Source organism: Gigantopelta aegis, chromosome 11 (genome assembly GCF_016097555.1).
Source record: "Gigantopelta aegis isolate Gae_Host chromosome 11, Gae_host_genome, whole genome shotgun sequence".
Classification (NCBI taxonomy): Eukaryota; Metazoa; Mollusca; class Gastropoda; order Neomphalida; family Peltospiridae; genus Gigantopelta; species Gigantopelta aegis.
Window position 1 is genome coordinate 31879061 of NC_054709.1, and position 18117 is coordinate 31897177.

Consider the following 18117-nt stretch of genomic DNA (forward strand, 5'->3'; position numbering starts at 1 on the left):
GTAATGACGTTCTTCGTTAATATCTTGTCAATGCTATTCTTCGCGGAATTTTCAATATATAGTCATTTCAGAATTTCCTGACTACTTTTTTTAATTACTTACATTAGAAATCATCTTTCTTCGATAATACCTTGCCAAGACTTTTCGTTTTGAATACATTTCCTCAATACCCTGGGTTGAAGTTCCAGGTTTCGCTTCCTGAAACAAAACAACATTTAAGGGGAGGAAGGAAATGTTTTATTTAACGGCGCACTCAACACATTTTATTTACGGTTTATATGGCGTTGGACATATGGTTAAGAACCACACAGATATTGAGACAGAAAACCCGCTGTCGCCACTTCATAGGCTACTCTTTTCGATTAGCAGCAAGGGATCTTTTATATGTAACATCCCACAGACAGGATAGTACATACCATGGCCTTTGTTACACCAGTCGTGGAGCACTGGCTGGAACGAGAAATAGCACAATGGGTCCACCGACGGGGATCGATCCCAGACCGACCGCGCATCAGGCAAGCGCTGTACCACTGAGCTACGTCCCGCCCTTAAACAACATGTAAATTAATACAGATTGTAAAAGTGCATGCAGTGAAAGGGTTAAATAGGAATAAGTTATGGGCGTGCATTATAGTTTGCGGCAAAACGGAACCGATACATTGGCATGCAATTACATACAGGATAATGGTTATACTCATATAATAACATATTATTAACTTCTAAAAGCATATAACATCTTTTTATAAGAAACAATTATGGAAATAAAAAAGTTTCTTTACAAATTGCCATCAAATTGTGTAGTGTAATGCAGGGGTGAAGACAAAATGCTGTAACAGCCAAGCGCTATGCATTCTCACCTAAAGTAATCGATAATGCAGTACGCTGAGACTATATGTAGTACTAAACCAAATAGCTTGCACCTGGGTCAAAGTTCGAGGTGCACCCAACTTTTGATAGAGAACTTAACACCACAAGATTTGTGATTGGTGATAAATGTGAGTGTGTTAGCTATATATTAAACAAAAATCGTTTCATCTGGGCAAAATATGTATGCAATTTTATGTCATCTACTACTGCTGTGTCAAGTAGACTTGTGCTTGAAACAGTACTCAAATTTTGTGCGGAATTAGGGTAGTCATAGACGCTACCCGTTATCTCTGAAATGAACAGCTCGACCCCCATTTTTAAAAATTCACTTTAAGGGTTTGGGGTTGAGTGAGGGTGGAGGTGGGGGTTGGCTCAATCGGTTGAATGCTCGCTTGCGGTGCTTGCATCACAGGATCTAACCACCTCGATGGATCCATTCAACTGATTGGGTTTTTTCTCATTCCAACCAGTGCACAACTGGACAACGGCCGTGGTATGTGCTTTTCTGTCTGTGGGAAAGTGCATATAAAAGATCCCTTGCTACATTAGGAAAAATGTAGCGAGTTGCCTCCGATGACTACGAGTCAGAATTATCAAACGTTTGAGATCCAATAGCCGACGATTAATTAATCAATGTGTCATTAAACTAAACAAACTTTAAGAGTTAGGGATGGTAGTATTTATATTTGCGGTCTATATGTCAATTGATATTCTGCAGATAGGAGTTTGAGCCGCATGTTACCGGCTAGGTTTTATAAAAATGTACTGCTTTTTGCAGACCGCTATTTCGAGCCCTGCTAATCTATGGAGCTATAGTGAGAACACGAAGAACCCACTGAGGCCAAGAAGGGAATTGATCCCACGACCCATCACACATCGGGCAAGCGATCTACCACTGAGCTACATACCTGTACAAAAACACGAAGAGCTACTTACATCATATGTGTTGTCAGTTTGTTCCATGTGCTGTATGCTATGGAGTTCCTCAAGATCTTTGTCCGCCTTCTCCTCCTGCCCTGTGTAATCACATCCCTGAAGCTCTTTGTCCAACTTGTCATCTTGCCACTCAATGTCAGACTCATCCAAGCAAATCTCCCATTCCCTGTCTTGCCAGTCAGGATCAGAATCGGGAAAGATGCTCTCCGATTTCTGACTTATCAATTCCACCTCAGACTCTGGAAGAAACTGGTCTGATATGGTAGTTAACTGTTCTGTCTCAGACTCTGGAAGAAACTTGTCTGACATGTTAGAAACCAGTTCTGTACTAGACTCTTGAAGAAACTGGTCTGATATGTTAGAAACCAGTCCTGTCTTAGATTCTTGAAGAAAACTGTCTGATTTCTGAGTTACCAAGTCCATCTCAGACTCCTTGGAACACTTGTCTGAATTCTGAGTTACCAAGTCCATCTTAGACTCCTTGGAACACTTGTCTGATTTCTGAGTTACCAAGTCCATCTTAGACTCCTTAGAACACTTGTCTGAATTCTGAGTTACCAAGTCCATCTTAGACTCCTTAGAACACTTGTCTGAATTCTGAGTTACCAAGTCCATCTTAGACTCCTTAGAACACTTGTCTGATTTCTGAGTTACCAAGTCCATCTTAGACTCCTTAGAACACTTGTCTGATTTCTGAGTTATCAATTCCATCTGAGACTCTTGAAGAAACCTGTCGGACATCTTAGTTACCAGTTCTGTTTTAGAGTCTTGACGAAACTTGTCTAATTCCTTATATTCCAGTTCAGTATTCGATTTTACCTGGTAAACGTATTTTAACGATATCTTCTTACGGTTTCTCCTAGCCAGTTCTTGCAGATATGTTTTTGGTTTCCAATCTTGCAGCATGGTATCAGATTCTTCACATAATCCATCTGCTTTCTTATGTTGCAGTTCAGTTGCGACCTCTAGCTCCTCTGGCTCGGATATTCTCTCTTGCAGTTTGTGGTAGGATTCTTGCAGATACACGTCTGCTTCCGTGTCCTGCAGGACACTCTCAGATCTCGGTTGGTATTCATTCGAGTGCACGACATGCGGTTTATAGCACGGTATGAACTTGTATTTGTATTTCTTCATTCTGCGAGGTCTGCCGCCCGGTTTATGGGAGTGTTGTTCTGAGTTGTCATACAGTACATTGCTATGAGATTCCGGCGGCTTATCCTGCAGTGCAGTATCACACTTATCCCCGCACCTGTCTGATTTCGTGACTTGTAGTTCAGTGCCGGACTCTTGTGAGTACCTGTCTAATTGTTTCGCTTGTACTTCAGTATCAGATTTTTGCAGGGAGTTGACTGATTTCCTAGCTTGCAGTTTGGTAGCAGATTTCTGCAGATTTGTATCCGATTTCTGTAGCTGATCTTCAGTATTAGACTTTCGAAGGTGTTTATGAGACTTCTCACACTGCATTTGGGTGTCGGAGTATTGAACACATTGGTTTGACTTTGTGTCTTGCTTTTCAGTATCAGACTGTTGCCCATTATCAGACACGTGCCTACACTTGTCTGTTTTCGAACCGAGAAGTTGCATATCTGACCCTTGCCGGTATCTGTCCGAGTTTCGATCCTGTTGTCTGAGACAGGATACCAGCCCGTGTTTCGTTGACTTCGTTTTTGACAGCTTGCCACCCAATTCCTGTGATACGTTTTCAGATTTCTTTCGATGTGCACCACAATTGTGATAATGTAGGAATGTACACTTTACTGCTTTCTTATCAGGTTCTTGCATGTAGTTCCTATCCTGACAATCGTCACCATCTGACCCTGCGTCCTCCACGTCAGTGTCATCATCGTCATTCAAGAACGTGTACTTTATCGGGCCGCTATCTCTCAGTGCAGACACGTACTCTTGAAGAGATCTCTTTGGCTCTTTGCCAGTCTTATCCTGCCATCTGGCGGACGGTGTGCATCTAGACCTATTTGCCTTCCGCTCCCCCACTCTGTGCTTCTCTTTACCCATGCAGTGTACGCATGTTTTACTCAGCGATTCACTTTGTGGTTCAGAATTGAGGGTCTGTAGTTCAAGATCAGGTTGCCCGAGATCCATTTCCTGATGGTACGTGTGCAATTCCTCATTGTACTCAATCTCGTTATCTGGCACGAAACCACGATTTACTGACTTTTCACTCAGGTGCTCATTTTTCGATTTCTTCAAGCATTTGCTTCGCTGTTCATCACGACCTAATTTTTCAGGTTCATCATCGGATTTTATTGCATATTCAGATTTTTCACCTGGCACTTCAGCGGAAGGTGTTGTTGGCGGGTGTTTGTCCAACTTTGAATCATGCAGCCTGTAGCTGGGCACTACCACATACCGGTTTCGTTTCTTACCGTGCGAAAACGTGCTCTTTAGATCTTCGATGAGCCTGTCTAATGTGTTCACCTGATGTCCCTTGTTGACCTCCTGCAGGTACTGGTACGAAGTTTCATACAGCACGTCGATGTCCGGTGCCTGGAAGTACAGATCCTGCAGAGACCTGTCCTGGTTCGTATCCAGCGGACGGCCATCGGCTTCTTGGTGGATCGTTTCCACCGACTCATCCTCCTTGTCGCCGACATCATCCACCACACCAATAAGTTCACATTCCTGGAAGTACATGTCCGCCTTACTTTGACCTCTGTTGCTAGGTTCCTTTCCTTTCTTCTTGTGACTCTTTCCGTGGTGATTCAGCACGCTGTCCATCTCACTCTGCAGCTCCCTGCTCAGCCCTTGCAGCTGCCCGATGTTCTGCGATTTTTTCGTACCATGGCCAGTTAGTTCTAAGGTACCATAACCAGGTTCGTGTGAATACTTCTCCATCTGCTTAAACAGCTGAGGACTGTTTGGTTCTCCCTGCAACGGCATGGCACTGACGTTTGCTTTCGAAGTACTGGCGTGTTTCGTCGGTCTCACGCCACTGCCTGCTGGTCGCACACTGGTATTTGTTTCTGAAACGGTTGTACTGTTTTGGTTCTAAAATAAATATAATATTATTATTAAATGCTGATGGAGACAAACAAGGGACAACATACACAGCAACAATCAATGCCGATTGCTACCAGAAGACATACATAGTAACAGCCAATGCTGACTGCTACCAGAAGACATACACAGTAACAGTCAATACTGACTGCTACCAGAAGACATACACAGTAACAGCCAATGCTGACTGCTACCAGAAGACACACACAGCAACAATCAATGCCGACTGCTACCAGAAGACATACACAGTACTGCTACCAGAAGACACACACAGTAACAGTCAATGCTGACTGCTACCAGAAAACATAAACAGTAACAGCCAATGCTGACTGCTACCAGAAGACATACACAGTAACAGTCAATGCTAACTGCTACCAGAAGACATAAACAGTAACAGCCAATGTTGACTGCTACCAGAAGACATACACAGTACTGCTACCAGAAGACACACACAGTAACAGTCAATGCTGACTGCTACCAGAAAACATAAACAGTAACAGCCAATGTTGACTGCTACCAGAAGACATACACAGTAACAGTCAATGCTGACTGCTACCAGAAGACATAAACAGTAACAGCCAATGTTGACTGCTACCAGAAGACATACACAGTAACAGTCAATGCTGACTGCTACCAGAAGACAAAAACAGTAACAGACTATATATATATATATAGAGAGAGAGAGAGAGAGAGAGAGAGAGAGAGAGAGAGAGAGAGAGAGAGAGAGCGCGCGCTAGCTAGCTCATGTATATATGCGCGAGTTCCTGGCTTGGTCCAATTACATGTATTATATGTTTAAATCCAACCCAGTATTTAGTTTGTATGTAATGGTTGAAATTATATTTGTTTAATGTTTTATGTCATTAATTGAAATGTCTGCAGTATGTAACATCATCTCGTGGAGAGACATTGATATAGGCTTACCGCCTGTTTACTGATCTACTTCATTTACTGAATATATATATATATATATATATATATATATATATATACACACACACACACACACCTGCGCACACACACACATACACACGCCAGCACACGCACACAAACACACACACACACAGAGACACAATTTAAGTCTTACAAACGTGATCCTAGTGAGAGTAATATATTCTGATGGAAAGAACGAAAGAAAGAAATGTTTTATTTAACGACGCACTCAACACATTTTATTTACGGTTATATGGCGTCTCGTGGAGAGACATTGATATAGGCTTACCGCCTGTTTACTGATCTACTTCATTTACTGAATATATATATATATATATATATATATATATATATATATATATATACACACACACACACACCTGCGCACACACACACACACACCAGCACACGCACACAAACACACACACACACAGAGACACAATTTAAGTCTTACAAACGTGATCCTAGTGAGAGTAATATATTCTGATGGAAAGAACGAAAGAAAGAAATGTTTTATTTAACGACGCACTCAACACATTTTATTTACGGTTATATGGCGTCAGACATATGGTTAAGGACCACACAGATTTGGAGAGGAAACCTGCTATTGCCACTACATAGGCTACTCTTTCCGATTAGCAGCAAGGGATCTTTTATTTGCGCTTCCCACAGGCAGGATAGCACAAACCATGGACTTTGTTTAACCAGTTATGGATCACTGGTCGGTGCAAGTGGTTTACACCTACCCATTGAGCCTTGCGGAGCACTCACTCAGGGTTTGGAGTCGGTATCTGGATTAAAAATCCCATGCCTCGACTGGGATCCGAACCCAGTACCTACCAGCCTGTAGACCGACGGCCTAACCACGATGCCACCGAGGCCGGTATATTCTGATGGAATACAACGATGACTGTGCTACACACTGATTATATTTGTAATAGTTAGATATATATTTTTCAAACAGTATTATTTAAACACGGTACGAACAGAATGATAACGTAATAAATATAAAGTAATAATTATAATAATAAAATAAAATAAATAATATAAAATGAATAAAAATAATTAAAGAAATATAAAATAAACCCTAAAAAAACAAACAAAACCCCACATAATTTGCTGGTTGAAGGCAAACACTAAAACGTATTTTGAACCCACTACCCCAACCCCACATTGGATTAAACTCATAACGGAAATGTCAGCGCCTTAAACAAATATGGGGAAAGGCCTGGTATAGAAACATTAATTATTTTATGCCAGCTAATTAAATTCTACTTACCTTGCCTATAATAAGAATTATAAAGAGACACATCACCGCAGCATGGAAGATGATGAAGTAAAATATTTCTCTTTGCAACGGTGTGTAGGCCTTATTCTGGAAAGAAGGAAGGAAGGAAATGTTTTATTTAACAACGCACTCAACACATTTTGTTTACGGTTATATAGCGTCGGACATATGGCCAATTACCACACATACACCGAGGGAGGAAACCCGCTGTCGCCACTTCATGGGCTACTCTTTTCGATTAGCACAAGGGATCCTCCATATGCAAAATCCCCATGACAGGATAGCACATACCACGGCTTTTGATGTACCAGTCGTGGTGCACTGGCCGGAGCGAGAAATAGCCCAGTGGGCCCACTGACAGCGATCGATCACAAACCGACCGCTCACCAAGCGAGCGCTTTACCACTGGCCTACGTCTTGCCCTCTTATTCTGGAAAGAAGACAGTAACATCCCATTACATAAGCATGTTCCATAAATCATTGAATAGAAACCTAGTCTTCTAACAAAAAATTCATGTCGCTTCAAGACCAGGTCTCTATACAAGGCAGGCTTCTATGTTTTTTCACGTCGCTCCCAGACCAGGCCTCTTTTCAAGGCAGGTCTCTTTACAAGGCAGTTCTCTATACAAAGCAGGCTTCTATGTTTTTTCACGTCGCTCCAAGACCAGGCCTCTTTTCAACAGGTCTCTATACAAGGCAGGTCTCTTTGCAAGGCAGGTCTCTATACAAGGCAGGCGTCTATGCTTTTTCACATCGCTCCCAGAACAGGCCTCTTTTCAAGACAGGTCTCTATACAAGGCATGTCTCTATACAAGGCAGGTCTCTATACAAGACATGTCTCTATACAAGGCAGGTCTCTTTACAAGGCATGTCTCTATACAAGGCAGGTCTCTATACAAGGCATGTCTCTTTACAAGGCAGGTCTCTATACAAGACATGTCTCTATACAAGGCAGGTCTCTATACAAGGCAGGCTTCTATTTGCGTGACGTCACTCCCAGACCAGGCCTCTTTTCAAGGCAGGTCTCTATACAAGGCAGGTCTCTATACAAGGCAGGTCTCTGTACAAGACAGGTCTCTATACAAGGCAGGTCTCTATACAAGGCAGGATTCTATTTGTGTGACGTCGCTCCCAGACCAGGCCTCTTTTCAAGACAGGTCTCTATACAAGGCAGGTCTCTATACAAGGCAGGTCTCTATACAAGGCAGGTCTCTGTACAAGACAGGTCTCTATACAAGGCAGGTCTCTATACAAGGCAGGTCTCTATACAAGGCAGGTCTCTGTACAAGACAGGTCTCTATACAAGGCAGGTCTCTATACAAGGCAGGCTTCTATTTGCGTGACGTCGCTCCCAGACCAGGCCTCTTTTCAAGACAGGTCTCTATACAAGGCATGTCTCTTTACAAGGCAGGTCTCTATACAAGGCAGGCCTCTGTACAAGGCAGGTCTCTATACAAGCCAGGTATCTTTACAAGGCAGGTCTCTGTACAAGGCAGGTCTCTATACAAGGCAGGTCTCTATACAAGGCAGGCTTCTATTTGTGTGACGTCGCTCCCAGACCATGCCTCTTTTCAAGACAGGTCTCTTTTCAAGGCAGGTCTCTATACAAGGCATGTCTCTTTTCAAGGCATGTCTCTATACAAGGCAGGTCTCTATACAAGGCAGGCCTCTGTACAAGGCAGGCCTCTGTACAAGGCAGGCCTCTGTACAAGGCAGGCCTCTGTACAAGGCAGGTCTCTATACAAGGCAGGTCTCTTTACAAGGCAGGCTTCTATTTGTTTTCACATCACTTCAAAACCAGGCCTCTTTTCAAGACAGGTCTCAATACAAGGCATGTCTCTATACAAGGCATGTCTCTATACAAGGCAGGCTTCTATTTGTGTGACGTCGCTCCCAGACCAGGCCTCTTTTCAAGACAGGTCTCTATACAAGGCATGTCTCTATACAAGGCAGGCTTCTATTTGTGTGACGTCGCTCCCAGACCAGGTCTCTATACAAGGCATGTCTCTTTTCAAGGCAGGTCTCTATACAAGGCAGGTCTCTATACAAGGCATGTCTCTATACAAGGCATGTCTCTATACAAGGCAGGCTTCTATTTGTGTGACGTTGCTCCCAGACCAGGCCTCTTTTCAAGACAGGTCTCTATACAAGGCATGTCTCTTTTCAAGGCAGGTCGCTATACAAGGCATGTCTCTTTTCAAGGCAGGTCTCTATACAAGGCAGGTCTCTTTACAAGGCAGGTCGCTATACAAGGCAGGTCTCTTTACAAGGCATGTCTCTATACAAGGCATGTCTCTATACAAGGCATGTCTCTATACAAGGCATGTCTCTTTTCAAGGCATGTCTCTATACAAGGCAGGTCTCTATACAAGGCAGGTCTCTGTACAAGGCAGGTCTCTGTACAAGGCAGGTCTCTTTACAAGGCAGGTCTCTGTACAAGGCAGGCCTCTATACAAGGCAGGTCTCTATACAAGGCAGGTCTCTTTACAAGGCAGGTCTCTGTACAAGGCAGGCCTCTGTACAAGGCAGGTCTCTGTACAAGGCAGGATTCTATATTTTTTCACATCGCTTCAAAACCAGACCTCTTTTCAAGGCAGGTCTCTATACAAAGCAGGCTTCTATGTTTTTTCACGCCGCTCTCAGACCAGGCCTCTTTTCAAGACAGGTCTCTATACAAGGCATGTCTCTATACAAGGCATGTCTCTATACAAGGCATGTCTCTATACAAGACAGGCTTCTATTTGCGTGACGTCGCTCCCAGATCAGGCCTCTTTTCAAGACAGGTCTCTATACAAGGCATGTCTCTTTTCAAGGCAGGTCTCTATACAAGGCATGTCTCTATACAAGGCATGTCTCTATACAAGGCAGGTCTCTTTACAAGGCAGGTCTCTTTACAAGGCAGGCTTCTATTTTTTTTCACATCGCTTCAAAACCAGGCCTCTTTTCAAGGCAGGTCTCTATACAAAGCAGGCTTCTATGTTTTTTCACGTTGCTCCTAGACCAGGCCTCTTTTCAAGACAGGTCTCTACACAAGGCATGTCTCTTCACAAGGCATGTCTTTATACAAGACAGGCTTCTATTTGTGTGACGTCGCTCCCAGACCAGGCCTCTTTTCAAGACAGGTCTCTATACAAGGCATGTCTCTTTTCAAGGCATGACTCTATACAAGGCATGTCTATACAAGGCAGGTTTCTATACAAGGCAGGTTTCTATACAAGGCAGGTCTCTATACAAAGCAGGTCTCTATACAAAGCAGGTCTCTTTACAAGGCAGGTCTCTTTACAAGGCAGGCTTCTAAAAAAAATTCACATCGCTTCAAAACCAGGCCTCTTTTCAAGGCATGTCTCTATAGAAGGCAAGCTTCTATTGTTTTCGCATCCCTCCAAGACCTGGCCCCGTGGTTACAAACCTTAAGGTCTAGACTTTAATAAAGTCCAGCCTTTAACGTCATGGCAACGCCATTCAAATAGCATTACGTTAAAGTCTGGACTTGATTAAAGTCTAGACTTTAAGTTTTATAAGCACAGGCCCAGGCCTCTTTTTAAGGCAGGTCTCTATACAAGGCAGACTTCCATTTTGTTTCTCTCATGCAAACCTTTCTAACATAGCCTTGTTGTAACATCTTCTAATGTAGGCTTACACACACCTAGCTTCTTCTTTCCCTGTTATTCTCACTATATTTGTATATTAACTTTTGACGTCAGAGAACGCGAATGAGGAGTATAGTGTGGCCATTAACCTGACAAAGTTACAGTAGCAGAAGCTGGCCTTTATAGAAGGCCGGCTTCTATTCAAAAGCAGGCCTGTTTTGTAGTGATGCTCTGAGACCCGGCCTCTAATCGAGGCAGGCTTCTATTCAAGGCAGGCCTCTGTTTTGTAGTGATACTCTGAGACCCGGATTCTAATCGAGGCAGGCTTCTATTCAAGGCAGGCCTCTATTTTGTAGTGATACTCTGAGACCCGGGTTCTAATCGTGGCAGGCTTCTATTCAAGGCAGGCCTCTATTTTTCTCCTGATGCCTTATTTGTTTCATGAGTTAAATATAATTTAACACTCACTAACATCATAAATATAATTTAACACTCACTAACATCATAAATATAATTCGACACTTACTAACACCATACATATAATTTAACACTCACTGACATAAATATAATTTAACACTCACTAACACCATACATATAATTTAACACTTCACTAACATCATAAATATAATTTAACACTTCACTAACATCATAAATATAATTTAACACTTCACTAACATCATAAATATAATTTAACACTCACTAACATCATAAATATAATTCGACACTTACTAACACCATACATATAATTTAACACTCACTGACATAAATATAATTTAACACTCACTAACACCATACATATAATTTAACACTCACTGGCATCATAAATATAATTTAACACTTCACTAACATCATAAATATAATTTAACAGTAAATATTAACAATATAGCTTTTATAATGAACGTTTTAGTAACAAAATATTGATTCAAAAGTATTGTTTTATGACCTAATATCACCATCTTGAAATGATATCACCTTGTGTAACCAAACGACGTCACAAGCACGTGATACCCCATGTAGGATGAAATTTATTTGATGGGATTACACTGTCCTATATACCTGAGGATAAGAGAAAGATATGTCTGACCCTACGGTTAGACAATTTCTACATAGTCCTATATACCGGAGGATAAGAGAAAGATATGTCTGACCCTACGGTTAGACAATTTCTACATATTTCTGACGTCATAACTCCTGTTATACAATGACTGACATCATAACTCGTGTTTTTCATTTACGGATTGTCTGTTATTTGTTTTACATTCATCAGGGTATGAACAACAACAAAAAAATCATCCGCAAACTGAGTGAATCAGCGAAGCCGTTCTCACTCAAGTTTGCGGATGAATTTTGTATTTTTCATACACAGATGAACGTAAAAGAAATAACAGACAATACTTATAATTAAATTTGAATGATACAGACGAATAATAACACTTAAACGTCATACTTTATTTTGAATTATGTTTTACTCATAAACAATAACACTCAATAAGACAACTTGCCCATATAAAATGTCGTCATCAGATATGACGTTCCCCGACGACGTAATTTTTTCTGTTCATCGTAAAAATTAACAAACTCCTGTTGCTACGTCTGGACCAATGGGGTGACGTTACGTTGTAATGAATGTAACAGAGATTAATTATAATTCTGCTGAATTACTTAAATTCGCAAAATTGTCATTTTACGGTTGAATCATTGTTTTAAAAAACTAATTTAGGAAATTAATATTTTCAACGTTATATTGGTCATTAAATATTTTTCGTTGCATAATGTGGACTATATTTGGGATTGAATGAGATTGTAGGCAAAGTGTTATGAATGGGTCGATAATAAACAAACCTAGGACTAGTTCAGACATTTTTGGTTACAATTAAGTGGGCAAGAAATATAATCAATCACCGTTGTGAGGTACAGATAGGCTAAGGCAATTCCAACCCGTGGGACACAATGCCATTTGTAACGGCCCCAGTAAAACTCGTACATTACAATGTCGGGTGATAGAACCACTTTGATATTGAAAGACAAACCGGCCTCGATGGTGTTGTGGTTAAGCCATCGAACATAAGGCTGGTAGGTACTGTGTTCAAAGCCCGGTACCGGCTTCCACCCAAGCGAGTGTTAACGACTCACTGGGTAGGTCTAAGACCACTACATCCTATTTCTCTCACTAACCACTAACAGCTAACCCATTGTCCTGGACAGACAGACAGACCAGATAAACGACGTGTGTGCCCAGGACAGCGTTAATTGGATATAGGCACGAAAATGGGTTGCAATGAAATTAAATGAAAGACATGATTTCAATGGATATCTTAAATATTAACATTATGCAATCAGGTTTCACAACACACGCATTACATCGTAAAAATATCAACATCCACACGTTAAAAGTGAAACACTAACTGTATAACAACGTCATGCGAAATGGTTACGGAACGTTGCGAGCCCGATCTCAGCTTCGTCCCTAGACGTTTCGTACCCGATCTGTTTCGGCCCTGGACGTTTTGTAACCCAGCTGTTTTGTCCCTGGACGGTTCGTACCCGATGTGTTTCATCCTTGGACGTTTTGTACGCCATCTGTTGCGTCCCTGGACGTTTTTTTTACCCCATCTGTTTCGCCCCTGGACGTTTCGTACTCACTACTATTTTATACCCTAGACATTTCCGTCCCCATATCGTTTAGGACACGTTTTTAGTACACAGTTCGAAAACCATATTTTGCATTTTAAAAGACTATTTATATAGTTATTACATCACGAAAATTATATGTTACCAAACTGAAAGGTTACTTTGGTATGCGTAATTTTAATATAATTTTAATATTAGTGTAGTATAAGTAAAGTGTATTTTATTCTGTTTGTTTTAAAATACATTTTTTTTAATGAACTCGGGCACTAATAAAGTAGGAAAATTGTTGCGTGATATGTGAAATACATAGTTGTATATTAAATACTGATTAATAAAAGCATGGGGTAAATGTAAATGGTCTATTTATTATATTCATCTTTCCTAATTTTTGACAATATCGTTCGCTTTTGCTTAATATATTTCGCTTATCCTATCGAAAACATGTAACGCCATGATATATTTCTTCCAATGGAACTTTTCCATATACTTTTTAAAAGAAATTTAAATAAAAATTATCTCTATTTAATTATTAAATTAACATATATTTAATAATACTGCTGTGCAAACATACCTGACCAAGCAATCCTACAAAAAACCCCACAAAATGGAGACAAAGGGAGATCATTTAATCATGAACTTTTATGACAAAAGGTAAATACGATTTCTATATTTTCACTATAGCTAAAATAGAGTGAAAATATGACTTTTAACCGGATATCACGTTTATGCTTTCTGTAGATCTACATATTTCATTGCTATGTATATGATAAGTATTTTTAAACCCTGGGGAATTAAGTTACAATCCCTCAAGCAAACACACAAGACAGACCAAGCAATATACAAAAATAATTCAACATAAAATGTGTACTAAATGACCAGGGTACGAAACGTCTAAGTCATACAACGGTAGTGAGTAAGAAACGTCTAAGGACGAAACACATCGGGTTCGAATCGTCCCGTAACCATGTGAAAGTACGTAGTTCTGTTGTTTTATCGCATACCTCTTCAATCACTTCATAGGTCTGAGAACTGTTGAACAATTCACCTGTTTAAAAATGAAAAACATACCGATGTGAGAAGTGCACAAACAAAACAGAAACAAAGTTCTAAATATCACAAATTATGTCCCTTTATGAGAGAAAGAGAGAGAGAGAGAGAGAGAGAGAGAGACAGACAGAGAGAGAGAGAGAGACAGACAGACAGACAGACAGACAGACAGACAGACAGACAGACAGACAGACAGAGAGAGAGAGAGAGAGAGAGAGAGAGAGAGAGAGAGAGACAGAGAGAGAGAGACAGACAGACAGAGAGTATGAGAGTATTATTGTTCATGAACACACACATTATTCAAAATAAAATATGAAATTTTAGTGTTATTATTGTTTTAAATTTAATTTTAAGGACTGTCTGTTAGTTCTTTTATGTTCATCTGGGTATAAACCAAAAACGTCATGTGCAAACTTACGTGTGAAAAGCCACAGTTTGCGGATGACTGTTTTGGGTTCATACCCGATGAACGTAAAAGAAATAACAGACAATCATCAATTAAAAATGAAAGTACCCATATTTCATGTGAAACAACACTAAATTTTCTAAAATTGAAAGAAATGCTGGCTATAGGATTGTAAGTAAGAAGTGGTCTGTGAGGTCGTCGGACATGTGGTTAAGGACCACACAGATATTGAAAGAGGAAATCGCTGTCGCCACTTCGTGGGCTAATCTTTTCGATTAGCAGCAAGGAATCTTTTATATGCATTATCCCACAGACAGGATAACACATACCACGGCCTTTAATATACCAGTCGTGGTACACTGGCTGGAGCGAGAAATTAGGAAATACGAGTAACGGACAGCAGGGACATTTCAGGGGGGGGGGGGGGGGGGGGGGGGGGGGGGGGGGGGTTTCGAGGTGATCACCCCCATTCAATTGACCTGTGGCGAGCGCTTACCAGTATCTAGCTTCGACACCATGGCAGACAAAGTTTCTGCATCAGCGATGTTTTTCTCAAACTCAGTCTTTCGAGCGGCATTGAACTCGAGTCTCACAAGTGGACTTGCCAGAGCCTTGATGACTCTTCTCTGTTGCTTATCCATACTGATCAACTGAGCCTTCAAGTCACGAGACGTCACATCAAAGACCTGTCCACCAAACAATGCATAGACGGGGACACCTAGTCTGGACGCTGGTTTAGTTTCTGGTTTCACACCTGTAGTAAAAACATCAAAATATATCAAGGAGAGATCACCCAGACTGGACGCTGGTCTAGTTTCTGGTTTTACACCTGTAGTAAAAACATTAAAATATATCAAGGGGAGATCACCCAGACTGGACGCTGGTCTAGTTTCTGGTTTTACACCTGTAGTAAAAACATCAAAATATATCAAGGAGAGATCACCCAGACTGGACGCTGGTCTAGTTTCTGGTTTTACACCTGTAGTAAAAACATTAAAATATATCAAGGGGAGATCACCCAGACTGGACGCTTGTCTAGTTTCTGGTTATACACCTGTAGTAAAAACATCAATATATACTCTTCAAAAGAAGAAACGCAAAACCACATTGATTTAATTATTGATTGGTGAGTCCGATAATTACCAAATGTTGCCAGCTCGGGCAGGGTATGGGGCTGTGGTTGTCGCTGTCGGAGGCGTCGGTCCAACTCGTCCCATAGATTCTCAATTGGGTTCAAATCCGGTGATATCGATGGCCAAGGAAGGACATTAATGTTGTTGTTCTGTAGGAAAGCCGTTGTGAGACGTGCTGTGTGAGGCCTGGCGTTGTCATGTTGGAACACTGCGTTGGCGTTGGCCATAACTGGAACGATGTGTGGCCGGAGGATCTGGTCAATGTAGCCCTGTGCATTCAGGTTGCCCTGCACGTGGACCAGGTCAGTTCTGCCAGTGTATGAGATGGCTGCCCACACCATGACACTACCCCCGCAGAATCTGTCCACTTCCTGCACGCAGTTTGCCGCATAACGTTCACCACGACGCCTATACACGCGACATCTTCCATCATGACGTCGGAGCAGAAATCGGGACTCGTCACTGAACCACACCTGTCTCCATCGCAGTTGAGGCCATTGTCGATGAATCTGGCACCACTGCAGTCGGAGTCGACGGTGTTGTGGTGTTAAGATGACACCTCGAACTGGACGTCTGGCATGAATTCCTACCTCACGTAGGCGGTTCCGTACGGTCTGGTCGGATATCCTGCGCAAACCTGGTATTGCTGCGGCTGTGGAGGTGGCAGTAGTCAATCGTTCCCGAAGGTGGCGTACCCGGATGTAGCGGTCCTGCCCGGGGGTAGTGACCCGTGGTCGACCGGATCTAGGGAGGTCACGTGTTGATCCATGTTGCTGGTAACGGTCCCCCAGTCTGGAGATGGTGCTTGGGGACACATGGAATGCCCTGGCAACGGCCGTTCTGGATTCGCCTGCGTCTAGTCGGCCGATGGCATTGTTTCTCTGCGGTTCACTGAGACGTGGCATGTACTGGATTGTCAACTGTCGGCCAGATACAGAGGCCAGGCAAGCGAACACCCTGCACTTTTATACTGTCGGTGTTCATGTTGCACGTGCAGACAACGCACGTGCAGTGGTGACATGGTTTGCACGTGGCTGCATTTTTGCGAATATTCACATTTTGGAACTTTATTGTACAGTAGCTGCGTTTTATCGAATGTAACCGTGGGAATGTGTTTGGGACATGCAATGACCTTATATTCACAAAGCATGAACCGGTAGGAAACATAAAATCGGAGTTATAACCCATTTGTACCCTTTTGCGTTTCTTTTTTTGAAGAGTATATAACATGGGGAGATCAGCCTGACTGGACACTGCTTTAGATTCTGGTTTTACACCTGTAGAAAAAAAATCAAAATATATCAACGGGAGATCAGCCTGACTGGACACTGCTTTAGATTCTGGTTTTACACCTGTAGTAAAAACATCAAAATACAACAAGGGGATATCAGCCTGACTGGACACTGATTTTACACCTGTAGTAAAAACATCAAAATATAGCAAGGAGAGGTCACCCTGACTGGACGCTGGTTTAGTTTTTGGTTTTACACCTGTAGTAAACACATCAAAATACAACAAGGGGAGATCAGCCTGTATTTGTTGTGCTCCTACAGTGTGGGGCAGAATATAACCAAGTCATAGAGCGTACCTAACCCAGTGGTAAAGCACCTGGCTGATGCACGGTCGGTGGTTCGGAATCGATCCCCCGTTGGTGGGCCCTTTGGGCTATATCTCATTCCAGCCAATGCACGACGGCTGGTATAATATGCTATCCTGTCTGTGGAATGGTGCACATAAAATAAATAAATTCCTTGTTACTAATGAAATAGGTGTAGTAGGTTTCCTCTTTAAGAATATATGCCAAACTTACCAAATGTGTGACATCTAATAGGTGATGATTAATACATCAAGGTGCTCTAGTAGTGTCGTTAAGCAAAAACAAACTTTAACTTTAATTCAGTATTGAAAGGTTACGGGCCACTGTGATTCAGGTAGAATAGTTTAGGCTCATACAGTAACTCAGTTTTACAACATCTGACCATCTTCGTATCTTCAGGAAGGAAGGAAATTGTTTATTTAACGACACACTTAGCACATTTTATTTACAGTTATATGACGTCGGACATATGGTTAAAGACCACACAGATATTGAGGGAGCAAACCCGCTGTCGCCACTTCATTGGGTACTTTTTTTGGATTAGCAGCAAGGGATCTTTTATATGCACCATTCCATAGACAAGATAACACATACCACGGCATTTGATGTACCAGTCGTGGTGCACTGGCTGGAGCGACCGTATATCGAGGTGCTTACATCAACTGCAGGGCCCA

The 18117-nt window shown here is 41.8% G+C and overlaps 1 protein-coding gene across 5 annotated transcripts in view; it reads right to left on the reverse strand.

Moving 5' to 3' along the window:
* Positions 1–18117, reverse strand: part of LOC121385013 — a 35155-nt gene that overhangs the window by 4692 nt on the left and 12346 nt on the right. For 3 of the 5 annotated variants that reach the window (XM_041515545.1, XM_041515548.1, XM_041515549.1), the window contains 5 exons: positions 15210–15467; positions 14262–14305; positions 7031–7126; positions 1804–4809; positions 103–198 (listed from right to left, as the gene is read on the reverse strand). In XM_041515545.1, coding sequence (XP_041371479.1) covers positions 103–198; positions 1804–4809; positions 7031–7126; positions 14262–14305; positions 15210–15467 — 3500 coding nt within the window. The remainder of the gene's footprint in view (positions 1–102; positions 199–1803; positions 4810–7030; positions 7127–14261; positions 14306–15209; positions 15468–18117) is intronic. The other 2 variants (XM_041515546.1, XM_041515547.1) reach the window with 2 other exon arrangements.